The sequence below is a fragment of the Mytilus californianus genome, unplaced genomic scaffold, assembly GCF_021869535.1.
Source record: "Mytilus californianus isolate M0D057914Y unplaced genomic scaffold, xbMytCali1.0.p SCAF_7, whole genome shotgun sequence".
NCBI classification, from domain to species: Eukaryota; Metazoa; Mollusca; class Bivalvia; order Mytilida; family Mytilidae; genus Mytilus; species Mytilus californianus.
In genome coordinates this window covers 103,780,086-103,793,880 of record NW_026262723.1, presented here as the reverse complement: position 1 = coordinate 103,793,880, position 13,795 = coordinate 103,780,086, and the positions used below count along the sequence as shown (strand labels likewise).

Here is a 13,795-nt window from a genome sequence, read left to right as displayed (position 1 = left end):
ATATCCTCATATTTAACGACATTATTGTAAAATTAAACGCCCGATGATTAGACATGATTTTCTGGAACTAATGTATGTTGGGAAGAGAGACACACAGATAGAACTAGGTCATCGGTCCACAGGTGAATCTGAACAACTTTAACACTAACGTATTGGAAAGCACATTTTTCTTTCCAATTCTGAAGTGAGTCTTTATCTAGACCCCAGTATTGATTATCGATCGAGTTGAGGTCATATCAGTATTTCAAAAGTTACATACATGTACCTCCCTTGCAAGCATGCGTTATAATTATTTTACGCAACCTGATAGATACTGAACCGTCGCCACTCAGAAAGTAAGTACTCTGATTAGGTTTTATCCGAAATTTGCAAGCCAATATATATTATGTATGCCATTCTTATGTTTGTTTATAACTTATTTTTCACCGAAATCTGGTTAAATAAAGTTCTTATTTGTTTTTGCTCATTCCTTTACTCCTTTTCCCTTCCCCCTTACTATTAGACAAAAACCGGTCAAATTTTTTTCAGTGCATCCCTCCCTTTTTTTTTTAACTCTCCCTGTTCTCCAAGTTCTTGACTTCCGCTTCCCACCCTTAATGCCCATGTTCAGATCGGATCAAGGATTTTGAAAAATGGGAAGGGGGGACCTTAGGGCTACCACACTAGGCAACGTTTGGAGTGGAACAGGTAGAAAATCTAAATTAACCATAAATGTAGGTTCATTAGGGGGGACCAGGGTACCCTGGTCCCCCTAAATAAAGGCAACAGTAGTATACCGCTGTTCGAAATTCATAAATCGATTGAGAAAAAAACAAATCCGGGTTACAAACTAAAACTGAGGGAAACACATCAAATATAAGAGGAGAACTACGACACAACAGAAACACAACATTAAAATGTAACACACACAGAAACGAACTAAATCTGCCTATGATGTTCAATTACCCCTGCCCTCAAAGCATGTGCAGTCCTTTTTATAACCCTTTCTCCTTATTTTGTATGAAATTTACAATATAGAATTAAGGATCACAGATTCAAAATCCTCTTTTTTAAATATATTTAATTCACAACATACTATCAGGCAGACTGATAATTAATTACTGTTACATGCATGGCCTAAATGTATTAAAAAAATTAATAAAGTAAAACAAGGCAGTTTATATTATGCGCCTCTAATTAAAGTTTTCCCCGTCCTCTAATATACGCCCAGTTCATGGATAAGGCCTCGCATCTTTAAAACTATCATTTGAAACAATTTAAAAAAAAAATTATATCAAATCCATCAAAAATATGATTTGATATCTTCATCATCTGATTTGATGTTTACAAATAAATTGAAATAATGAAACCAATTTCAACTTGCCCTTTCAGAATCTAAAGGACTATGTGTAATTTCATTGTAATTACATTACAAAATCAAAAATAACGTCACTTCATTGGATTAATTTCCATTGTCTGGAGGGATTTTAACCAATCACAATGTTTTGGTGTACGCTTTTGGAAATGTTACCCAAAAATGCATTAGATTCTGAAACGGCGAATTGAAATACAAATGTACTACTGAAGTATTGATCCTTTGCCATGACAATAACTCTACATATTGAAGTGATATAGTCTTGGGATTTCAGATTTGTTTGCCATCTTATCTATATCCATGTCCTAAATTAGGAGTTAATTGTCATATGTCATATATCTGAATATTTCCTGTTAGTTGGATAATTGTAGGTATAGTAGACCTTCATCTACATGTATATTCATTACTTTCAATGTCATAGGTTCAGATTATCTGATTGTTCTATTTATAGTAAACCTTATCTACTTACTAATTAAACAGCCCTCACTTGCGGACAAACTTGTTATTATTATTATTAAATTATTAAGAATTGAACTTTTGATTGCTGTATTTTTGTTAGCTGTGATACCGATATTTGTCAATATGTATCCGTCCGAAATGAGGAACTGCGTCAGTGGTTGTCATTATTTAGGATTTGAGTGTGTTTGTCCATTTCGGATTTTGGTGTTGATAGAGTATAGAGTTGACACCAAAGACTGTATGATAAAAATATATAGAAGACACAAACAATCCTCACTGATGACATTCAAAATTACCTTTCTATCCATAAAGACAACTAAATTATCCAAAGAAACTGGTTGACAAAGTGTTAAATAACGATGATGCAAGTATGCCAATGCAGCGGTAAGTTGTGAGACCAGACGAATACTCTCCTCAATGGTAAGTTTCCTCGTAGCAAACAGTTCTCTCAGCGTTATGTGCCTCGTCTGAAGAATCTGTGCATTGTTGATAAATACAGAAGCCATGCAAATTTCATCAGATGCATCTGAAATAGTATATCATTTTTAGTAGGCATAAACAATTCGCAACATTTTGGTTTGAAGGACACAATCAATAAGCATTCACAAGAAAAAGACGGTAAAACCTCCTTTTTTATTTTTTCAAACTTTTAGAACATACCACATAAATGTTGGAGCATGCTTGAAATATTCCAGAAAAATGAAATGCCCAGTCAAGTAACAATACCTAAATACCAAAAGCTTTATCAGTTAATTTTCGTTTTTGATAATGACGTTTCTCCTCCGAAGTTATCTACAGCGTCACCTATGAGTATTTTATAGACGAAACACGCTTCTGGAGTACACATTTTCATCCTGGTATCTATGATGAGTTTATCAGTGCTGACATGAAATATCATTGATAATCATAAAGACCTGAGAATCAAAATGACTACTGCCTGGTTTAAAACTTTCTTCAACTTCGTTATTGATTTTGGCTGCCAATTGTTTGGATTCGAGTGCCACCGGTGATTATTGTTTAGACGAAACGCGTGTCTGAATCCTTAATGATAAATGCTTGTATCTTTGGTAACATTTCTGTTCTTACCTTTACGTCGGTCTTTAACTTTAGACATCTGAAATATTTTGCTAGACATCTTACCAAGAATATTGGGTTTCTACAAATGAGCAATCAAATATGAATAATTAAAAAAAAAAACGGTTTTAGATTAAATATTCCTTGATATGCATTTAGCAGGTATGTAACAATAATCTATATACAATTAATGATTTAAGATCTGTTGTCCGATAACTGTAACCCCTTAGTGTAAGAAGCGGCTTGTACATAATGGATTTCCAGTTTTAATCAGACATATATAAGCCGATGTAATTGGTTACTGGTCATGCCGTTTTTCTCCTTTATGCTTTAGTTAAATAAGTATCAAGTTTAATTGCGCTAATTTATTTCACATACATTACGTCCATTCATCCGTCAACAATTTTTTTCTCGTCATGAAAAAATCGTCCCTTCTTCTCTCGTACTACTGAACAGAATGAAGAGACAATAGTCAACAGGTGGACAGTGATGAGTTGTCACGTGTGAAAACATTTCAGATTTCAGAGGTACACTTTCTGACTGTCGATACTCTTAATTCTTCAATACATTTAATGAATTCGAACTCAATACACTTGTTACACATTTTTCCAGTAATTAAATGAAGGTATTCCATATAAGATGACATGAGGGAGTATGTTCCTTGTATAACAGTGCTTTTAAAAATGTATCAATTAAAACATATAATAATATGATAAGAGGTTTACTATAATAAAGTCAAGTTGTGTTTCAAAAAATATGAGACAAGAATAAAGAAACAAATATCAAACGGGACATGATATCATGCAACCGACAATCAAGGTCAGTCCGTGGGAAATTCAAATACCCCGGATATATAGATTATGAAAAATAAATTTTCACAAAATTATATAAACATAAATAAAGCATTCTTTCAGTTTTAACTGTATGTTTTGTGTGAGGTCTGACTTGATAATGTTAATATAATTGTTTTTCAAAATATACCCAATCAATCACGGTAATAAAGTTTTACTTTGAGCAAATGTGTATTATTGTTTAGCATAAGTACCTGCTTTATTGTTGAAAACGTATAAAGAAAAGGGTTCAATGCTGCATTTAGTGGCATCACAAATACAGCTACCCAAGAATAAACTTCTGACGGAAATACTTGACCAGCCATTGCTAGTATACCTAACAAATGAATAGAAAAATAGATCAATTTCGGTATTATGAAGATATTACCATACGTTCATATACTACTAGTATGTCTTCATTTAAACTGAAATTAATGCAAATGCATTACATCTATATAATAATATTATTGGTACCAATTATCTGCACCTGATGCTCATTTCGACAATAAAAGTTTCTTCAGTGATACTCGAGTCAAAAATATTTGAAAATCCAGAAAGCTATAAAAAGTTGAGCATAAGCCGAGCACGGAATTAGAGCTTTGCATGAGGGACAAATAAGCCAATTTTAGTAAATTTCTCTACTGATTCTTTGCAATCCAAGATGGCGTAAACAATTTTGATACTCCTTACTACATAAACAGTGAAAATAACACCTAATAAGTTTTATGCGTTCGAAGTGCTTATCTGGATGTACCTTCATCAGGAACACTCGAAACCAATTATTTGAAAACCAAGGATGGTTAATTGCCGAAACACTTAAACAGCTGTATGACCAAAAGGGACCTAAAAAATAGCAAAATCCAGCTGTGGTCAACTTTGCATGAGGGAGTTGGAACCTCATAGTTTCTTAATTTCAAAATCGATAAACAGACAATTCAAGAAAAGTATGCTTTATATCATGTCAGTACCCAATCACTGACTACTGAGCTGTGCAGGTACATTAAGGGGGTACCCAACAATTTTCACAAAATAGATTTGGCTCGTTAAATTTTCATAAAATGTTCAAAAAATATTTACTTTGACCTGATATATTGTCAAAACATTTGACGAACACCATTTACAGGAATAATTTCATTGGATATATAGCAGTTTGACATACATTAATTTTGATCATTGAGAAGCTTGATTTCATTTTACTAATGGTATGTAATTAAAACGTTCAGCTTTATTTTAAAGATGTAAGTCCCTCAGGTGTTCTGTACCCATCTTTAGGTGTTAATACCGCTATTTTGTGTTTTACATATCAATTTTCGTACCTTGATTTATGGATGACTTACCCATTATTCCAACGGGAAACCAACATAGAAAGTCCGTTAAAACAATTAAGAATAATCGTCTAGCCAGTGTTAGGTCTTGTTTTGTCCTCTTCGTCATTATTCTATTACTACTTTTAGCTATTTGGTAAATTGACAATTGGCACCAAGCTATTACAATAAACGCAGTACAATTGAAAAACACGAAAATAGCTGTTGAATATTCCCATCCGCTGACTTTCTGTCGGGAAAATGGTAAAGCCAAACAAACTGCTGTTCTGGAATAAAACATATTAAAATATGCCGTTTCAAAAATCGGGACCACAGCTATAATTATTACAAATAACCAGCAAACCAAAGTCGAAACCTTTGCTGTTTTGTATGTTATCCTCCATCTGCCAAATGGAAACTGTACCATTAGATAGCAATCAAAAGTCGTTAACATGACGAAACAAACAGATGCCTCACATGAAATGGCCGCAAGGATACCTGCAAATTTACATACAGTACTATCTCGCCATTCTCTGTCATGTAAAATGTAGTTTCCAGAGTAGTACATATCAACAAAAGCAATGATCCCTAGGTACACACCCATCAACATGTCTGCAACACCAAGATTCATAATAAATAACCAATTTGCCTTAAATAGCAGCGTTTTTTCGTAGATTATACGATAAAGTATAACTCCAACATTTCCAATTAAGGCATTTATAGCAATAATCCATAGGCACCCTCGCAATACATCATTTCTCATCAAATCCCTACACGAGGAAAATTCGTCCATTTTGGGGGAACAATTCTCTGTGGAAACAGATTCTGGTTTTAAACAACAAAATATATAGGAATCAGTTTTCATTTGTGTTAAATGAGAAAGGCGAGAAAATATATCAGGAGAAAATTTTGTCACATCGTTTTGTCTCAAATCAATAGACAAAAGAGATACAAGTCCATCAAATCCGTTTTTCTCTACAGTTGTTAGTCCATTCCCTGTTATGTTAAACGTTTCAAGGTTGTCTAAACCATTAAAAGTCCCATTGAAAAGTTTTATTATTCTAGTTCCAGACAGTTCTAAATCTTTCACATTAGGTAATGACATGAACGTATTTGGTTTGATTAATCCCAGCATCAGATTGTCTTTTAAGTTTAAGGTTACTAGTTTGGTGAGACCATAGAACGTGTAACTTTGCAGAACCTTCAATTTGTTATTGCTCAAATCTAAATGAAGGAGGTTCATTAATTGTTCAAATGAGTATGGCATAATATTGTCAATGCTGCAGTTGAACAGTTTGAATTCAGCAAGATACGTATATGCACGAACAATCAAATCATTATTTGGAAACAATGAGCTGCTTAAATCTAATTTTTTAGCTTCAATAGATAAATCCCTGAAAATTGTTTCTACTTCTTTTTGATGACATATAAATACTAAACCTTCACATGAACACCCAATAGGACATGTGACATAACATCCAACTTCATCATCCCCATGAGGACATTGTCTAATGTTGTCACAAACCTCATCAAATAACAAACAAGTGGTTGACTGTTGACATCTATATAATCCAGGACAGGTCAAATTTCCTGAAAGCAATCATATATAAAAATCAAATTTGTATAAACTATCACAAATTAAAAGATGATAATGATAAGTTGTGATTGAAAATTGAAAAGTTGATAAATTAGTAAAACTAAATGTCTAAATCTTAAGTTTCCATTCTCTTTCAGAAAAGTTGACATTTGAAGGTTTTGGCTCTGTTTATATCCTCTTAGCGATCGATGCTTCCCTACTGAAATTGATATCATACCTTTGTTCATATTATTATTAAAACAAATTTATTGTAGATTTTGAGAAAGAACATGTTATTTTATAAGCATTTTTATCTGTAATGATTACCCTACCATAAAAATGTAAAGTATCTTTTGAAATGGAAAAGTGATAACACAATTTAGAGTCAATAGTACGTTCATTTGTTTCGAGAATACTTGCATTTGCTTGTGAATATAGATATAAGCTCCCTTATAATTCCTTAGCTTTATGTATTCGTTTACCGGAAGCTGATGAGCGATGGATGTGAAAACGAAAAAATGCAGGTAAAGCAGTTAATCCCTTATTTCGTAGCGCGATCAAATAAAGTGCAACAGATTCTGATGAAGGTAAAAGCTTTTCAGTTACAACAGAGTAACCGAATTAAATTAAATTGCGGGCCTTTTAAGGAGTCTTTTTAGATCATTCCTGAATCTAAATGTTGATTTTTTGTCGTTTTCGGTTATTCTTATGTTTTTGTTTTTTGTTTTATCAACTCTTCAAATTTTGTCTTTGCTTTTTTCTTTTCAGACATTTTGACCTCGAGCATCACGGAAGAGACATTAATTGTCGAAATGGGTATCTGGTGCAGTACATTTGGAACCGAGTATGTTATGGACTGATATTTTAAAATTTCTCTTTATTATACAGCTAAGAATATTTCTTTCTAAATTTCTTAGCTGTATAATAAAGAGACGGTTTTATAGGTTCTGTTAAGCCATTTCTAGATTTCACGCTTTTGAAGGTTTTTGAATGCGTCAACTTTTTGTCTCGAGCATCTTGTTAACTATGAAAATAAAGAGATGTTGAATGATTGCATATGAGAGAACTATCCATCAGAGACATACGGACGAGGATGAAACTAAAGGGTACCGTACAGCCTTCAGCAATGATCAAAATCCATATCGTAAAGTAAGCTACAAAAGGCTCCTGCGGGACAAAATATGAAACAATTTAAAAGAGAAAACCAATGGACTATTTCATGAGGAAACAATCGTCGAAAAAAAAAATAATGCAAACAGCAGCGAATGACTTAGGACAAGCACAAACATGATGTGGTGGGGTTAAACATGTTTGTGAGTGCTCAATCCTTAACTTACCTGAAATATTAGTGTAACTAATCTGGGACATTAATGTAATGGCACAACTCAAGAACAAACTATGAGAATCAGTTACAAAAGACGTGACTAATCAAATTGGCACTTAGCAAACAAAAACTCAATCAACAGAAAAAAAATACACACGGTACCGGCTTTAGTGAACACGCAGTTTGTAAAATCTATTTCGAAACCAATTCCAACTAATAAATAAACCATGTTTCTCTAAACTGAAATTTCAATAACTACACATCCAAAAGATTTTTTGTAAAGGCGTGTCAAACAGACATAGAAAAACCTGGCATTGTCCAATGCCAAAATATTAACATCAACGGGAATGTTGATAATTAAACAGCTAAATGTTTTAGTTATGTTTTAATTGATTAAAAACAAAAACAATGTTAGCATCGATGAAGACAATATAGCTATAGTCTGATGATACTTATTCAAGAAATAGCGTGTGAATTAGGATGAAAACAACTTATTATGTCAAGAAGACTTATAATCCATGGTTACCACAAAATAATTCATCATCGCCATGGGTGCAATGTTTTCTGCCGTCACAAAGTAAGCTCGATGAAATGCAGTGACCCTCTTTGCATTTGAAGAATCCTGGCTGGCAAATCTCTTTTTCTACAAAAAAATGTATTTTATAAAAGTGTATTTTTGGGGGGATTGAAGAAAGATTCGCAGATTTATAGTTTGAAACAAGAATGGAATGTTTTCTGCAATTAAACACAAGATCATTCAATTATAGACAGTTGTCCATTCGATACATAGAACAATAAATCGTACCAAGTTTTAGTAAAAAATGAAAACAACACGTTACAAATTGCATACGTCCGAAGCGCTTTTCTGTCTATTTTGTTTTTCGTTTATTGTTTTGTCTTTCATATTTGGTTTTCGGTTATTGTTTTATCACGAAAAAGAGAATGCGAAGAACTACATATAATTGTTTCTGTTGACATATATTTCTTTAAAGTTTTGCTGTAAAGCCTTTTCTTTTTATTCAATTTTGGATTTCAAAGCATACCTCATCACAATATTACTGAAAGCCATTTTGTACTGTAGAATGATTTTGGTGACGTTTAGGTATGCAGTAAGTTAAACGGTTGGAGGTTTAGATCGTCCTTTTTTATGTTAATACCAAGGGAGAAAAGGGCGGATTTATGATTTTAAAAACATCTCCACTTTCGTGAATGATTTAGGGGCATATGTAAGATTCCCAGTTTTGCTTTGAATTCCAAGTTCTTTAATGAGTCATTCCAAATAATAATTTTTGCATCTAAAACAATATTGCTTGAAGCTTTGTCTGCTGAAACAATAAACAAATTTGTCTCGAAGAGAGGATAAAACAACCACAACCTTGGGCTTCTTGAAAGGATAAGAAAACCATGTGCTAATTATACATCGTAATTTTGAATACGCTTCTAAATGCTTGACCGAACAGCTTCGATTCATTCATGCACAGTGTCTAGTTTTGTCTCATCAGTTTGTTAGTCAGTCGTTACATTTCATTTTTCAAGCTAAACAATAAACAAGCTGCACATGAGTTATCCTTTTTCCTGAATTCCAACATCCAAAATAAGTGCCAATATAAATGGTATTTATGTCTTACAACGTCCTTGTTGTCATAGTTCCATTGAAATATATTACCTTACTGTACTAACGCTCATGTTAAATCAAACCAAGACCAAATAGTCAAAAGTTTCAAATCAAATTTATTTTCCCCTATTGTTCTATACCATTTCATTCATACTTGACATTCTCTTTTTGATTTTATGCATTTCAAAACATTATGTGCAAATTTGAAATACTTCTCACAACCTTTATTTATTTTGGTCAAAACCATCCCTTTATGCTCCTTCTTTTTTTAGGTTGAAAATCGGATGAAAACCCTATAAAAAAACCCTAGATTAAAGAACCTTTACATATGTTCAAACTCGGTACAATATCACAATAAAAAGATGGTGGCTTTTAACTCGACTCCAGTCGTAGGTACCGAACAGTTTACGTGTTAACTGGGGGACTATTCTTAGTCATTTGAACAAGAGAGGTGGAAGATACCAAAGGGATATACATACAATTAGTTGAAGAAAACCAGACAACGCCATGACAAAAAACGAAAAACGACGAAAAGTCAAATAACAGTGTGCACAATGTATAAAACTAATGACTGAGCAACAGGAACTCCACCCACGGGGTGATATCAGATGATCCCGAAGGGTAAGCAGATTCTGCTCCACATGTGAGGGGAGTGTTTTTATAGTACAATTTGTTTTTCTTACCACAGTGCTGAAGATGAGTCATATCTCTACAACCTTTTATATCACTTCTTTCATTTACACGCATTACGCAGTGATCTGTATAGTTATACAACTTTCCATCAGAGCAAAGGGACTGGCTACGGGAAACATTTTTCGAAATTTCTGACAAATAAAAATAAGAGCAGTTTACCGATGTTCAAATCTTATAAATCGATTAAAAAAGATAAACGAAGGGAAAAAAAATAAAATAAACACAGATGACATTATAAGGTAAAAGGTATTCTATACTTTTAATGAAAAATCTAATTAAACGCATTCATCTAAGAGGATGAAGCACACAATAAATAATGATGTACAAATGACGTATTTAACAGACACAAAAAGAGACATTACAAGAATGCATATGACTTTAAATAGGCGAAGATGGCAAGGATATTGTCAATTAAATTTCGTGCTACACTTTAACATAAAATTTTTAATTGAATATCCAAAGTATGGTGTTGTTTTTCGCAAACATCAGAAACGATAATTCAGGTTTATAACTTTTCTTTATTTTTTTTCAGCTAAAACATTTTAACATATATTAATGCTGTCTGTACTTAAAATTTTACCTGATTTACATACAACAGGTCCAACTGTCACATCATAAAACCCCTCGTCACTGTAAGATTTGTCTATAACAGCGTAACGATAAAAAGGAAGTCTATCGGGATTTGAAATGACTATACTATCAGTAAACACTCTATTGACATCTACTTGACTCCAGTCCATGCCTCCAATACAATGGCAACTACAGAACAAGGAAACTAATGTGATAAAGATAATGGAATAGACTTTGTTTGAAACAGTTTCATATTGCATCTATACGGTATGAATTGTAAGGTGTTATATTGTGCACTATTGAATTAGCTTTTTGTCTGACTATCAAATACCTGCATTTCTATTGACTTTCAAATATATAGTAAAATTACGTTGAATTTACCATGTTCAATTTTTTATGGGTGTTAAACAGTGTTATGAAAAGCATACAATGTGATCATTAGAATCGGAAACAACATATATACCAAACTTCAAAGAGCTCAAACAAACTCGATAAAAACAAAATAAATAAACGCTTTTTTACTACATAAATCTGACACAATACCGTTTACCACAAACAGCTGATATTTATCACAATCAGAGTGATTCGACAAATGTCGAAACCATTTCTACATAAACTTTCATCAGGGCTTACAGTTCGAAGAACAAGCACAAGCAGTAGATGGTGGTAAACAGTGCAAAAGCTTTGGATTTTGTATAAATGAAACAACTCTTATGACTACGAGAATGATGGTACGTTGTCCGTCAGAATTAAATTAAGTTCATTTACTTGCTTTTTATAGCATGCCTCAACAACCATGACAACAGATTCCGTATACTCTCCAGAGTCATCAGAAGATATAGCGTCGTGGTAATAGCATGTTAGTTTCACATTTTGTGAACACTGTTGGTTGTCCTTCTTCATTACATTCTTTATCATATCCTCAGGAAAACTATATACTTTTTCAAGTGTAATTTCAAGTTTATTAGAACCACCATAAAAGCTAGAGTATAAGGCAACATAATTATAATAAAAGAATGTTGAAACCAGTAAAGTATTGCCTTGATCATTGAATTCACAGTATACCAAATATGTATCTGAAATAAAAAAAAGTTGGAAATGATATCCTCCCGTATTGTAACGTGTTTGAATTATTTTCAAACTTTACTTTATGAAACCAAAAGCTCTTCAACCACAATATTGATATATTTGTTATGTAATGTTTTGATACAGCATACTAGAAAAGAAAAACACACAAGCGACTTAACAATATACATTATTTACCATAAATTACTTAAAACATTCACTAAATTCTTTCATAGATACAAAGATTTGATTAGTAAATTTGGCTGTACCAACGATATTTCACATCCTGAATGCTACGGTAATATTGTACTAAAAGCGTGGAAATCACTATGTGATCCGTGTAAACTCATCGAACCTTTAAACAAACTTATTAGTAAAGGTTATCTTAGTGATGTTGTAATAAGATCTTTGAATATTGTTTTCATTGGCACTAACATCGATTTTGTCATTAACAAATTAAAAAATAACTAAATTTATATTCTTTTCGAATGGTTTTTTGGGATGTATAAATAAAGATCCACGTTTATTTTCTATTTAGAGATTGCTTTATCTATATATAACATGATCCATATTTTTATAAGTTTAAATCCTAACGATCCTACTGCCTGTCGATACTTTTATTTTGGCATTGCACAAGTCATATCTTCTTTAACTGTCCATGACGTTAAAACACTAAATCCCTGGGATGTGTTTTAATTGATTTTAGTCTCTGATGCATGATTTTTTATTATTAATTGTTTTTGGCTTTTAACTAGCTTTCAGTAACTGCGAGTACTCTCAAATCGTACTTTCGTGTTAATTTGACCTATTGACACAATTTGTAATGCATTTCTGTTATTCAATGTTTACTTATTTTGTGTTAAATCTCGTCTCACTATTTTTAATATGTACCACCTTTGATAAGAATTTGTATAACGATAAACTTTCAATTCTGTACTCGTACTGTGAACAACAAATTTATTAATTTTGTAAAAAATGCATTCCGTACTCCTAACAACAAATTATTATACTGTGGGTTCATTATTATTCGTTGGATACCAATTTTCGTGGATTTCGTGGGTGCAGGTGAACCACGAAATTAAATGATCAAAGAATAACAAATTTTCTATAGGTTTGTATGCAGACTTCGGCAAAACCACGAAATTAAATATCCACGAACATTTAAGTTTTCCTTAATCCACGAAAATTGGTACCCACGAAAATAAATGAATGCACAGTATTTAAATTTACCTGTGTACGTTGTTTTATTTCACGCCATTTTGTCCCAGGTAAGAGTTGTCTTTTTGACACGGTTCCTACATCTTTTTTTTTTATTAAAAAGTAAAATCACCAAAATACTGAACTCCGAGGAAAATTCAAAAAGGAAAGTCCCTAATCAAATGGCAAAATCAAAAGCTCAAACACATCAAACGAATTGATAACAACTGTCATATTCCTGACTTGTTACAGGCATTTTCTTATGTAGAAAATGGTGGATTGAACCTGGTTTTATAGCTAGCTAAACCTCTCACTTGTATGACAGTCGCATCAAATTCCATTATATAGACATTGTATTTATATTTTGTCATAGGTCTAACTTATTCGTTCAGTGTATGTTTACTTGTTTTTGTTAAAATGTCTTTTTGATCTAGTTAAGCAATTTCAATTGATATTTTATAGTGTATCTTTTAATGTTGTAATGTTACTCTACTGTCTCAGGTTAGGATGAAGGTTGGTGCCTGTTAAAACGTTTAAACCCGCTGCATTTTTATGCACCTGTCCTAAATCAGAAGCCTGTTATTCAGTGATTGTCGTTTATTGGTGTGGCTCATAAGCGTTTCTCGTTTCTGGTTTTTTTATATAGATTAGACCGGTGGTTTTCCTGTTTGAATTGTTTTACACTAGTCTTTTTGGGGCCCTTTATAGCTTGCTGTTCGATGTGAGCCAAGGCT

At 32.7% G+C, this 13,795-nt stretch overlaps 1 protein-coding gene across 1 annotated transcript; it reads right to left on the bottom strand.

Annotated features, from left to right (window-relative positions):
- Window positions 1-2,267: 2,267 nt before the first annotated feature.
- On the bottom strand, window positions 2,268-10,969 carry LOC127709601 (G-protein coupled receptor GRL101-like). Its single transcript, XM_052215203.1, has 6 exons — window positions 10,810-10,969; window positions 6,457-6,611; window positions 5,499-5,670; window positions 5,055-5,357; window positions 3,933-4,054; window positions 2,268-2,339 (listed from the first exon to the last, which is right to left on the bottom strand). Exons 1-6 carry the CDS (start codon window positions 10,967-10,969, stop codon window positions 2,268-2,270), a joined length of 984 nt encoding a protein of 327 aa, XP_052071163.1.
- Between the last annotated feature and the right edge of the window lie 2,826 nt (window positions 10,970-13,795).

Excerpts from the sequence above, each read along its gene's own strand:
- LOC127709601 (XM_052215203.1), bottom strand. The coding sequence starts at position 10,969 with ATGGACTGGAGTCAAGTAGATGTCAATAGAGTGTTTACTGATAGTATA. Across the intron at positions 5,358-5,498 it reads TATCCTTGCGGCCATTTCAT|CTGTGGTCCCGATTTTTGAA; the intron begins GTGAGGCATCTG and ends TAATAATTATAG. Across the intron at positions 4,055-5,054 it reads GTTTCCCGTTGGAATAATGG|GTATACTAGCAATGGCTGGT; the intron begins GTAAGTCATCCA and ends TTCATTTGTTAG.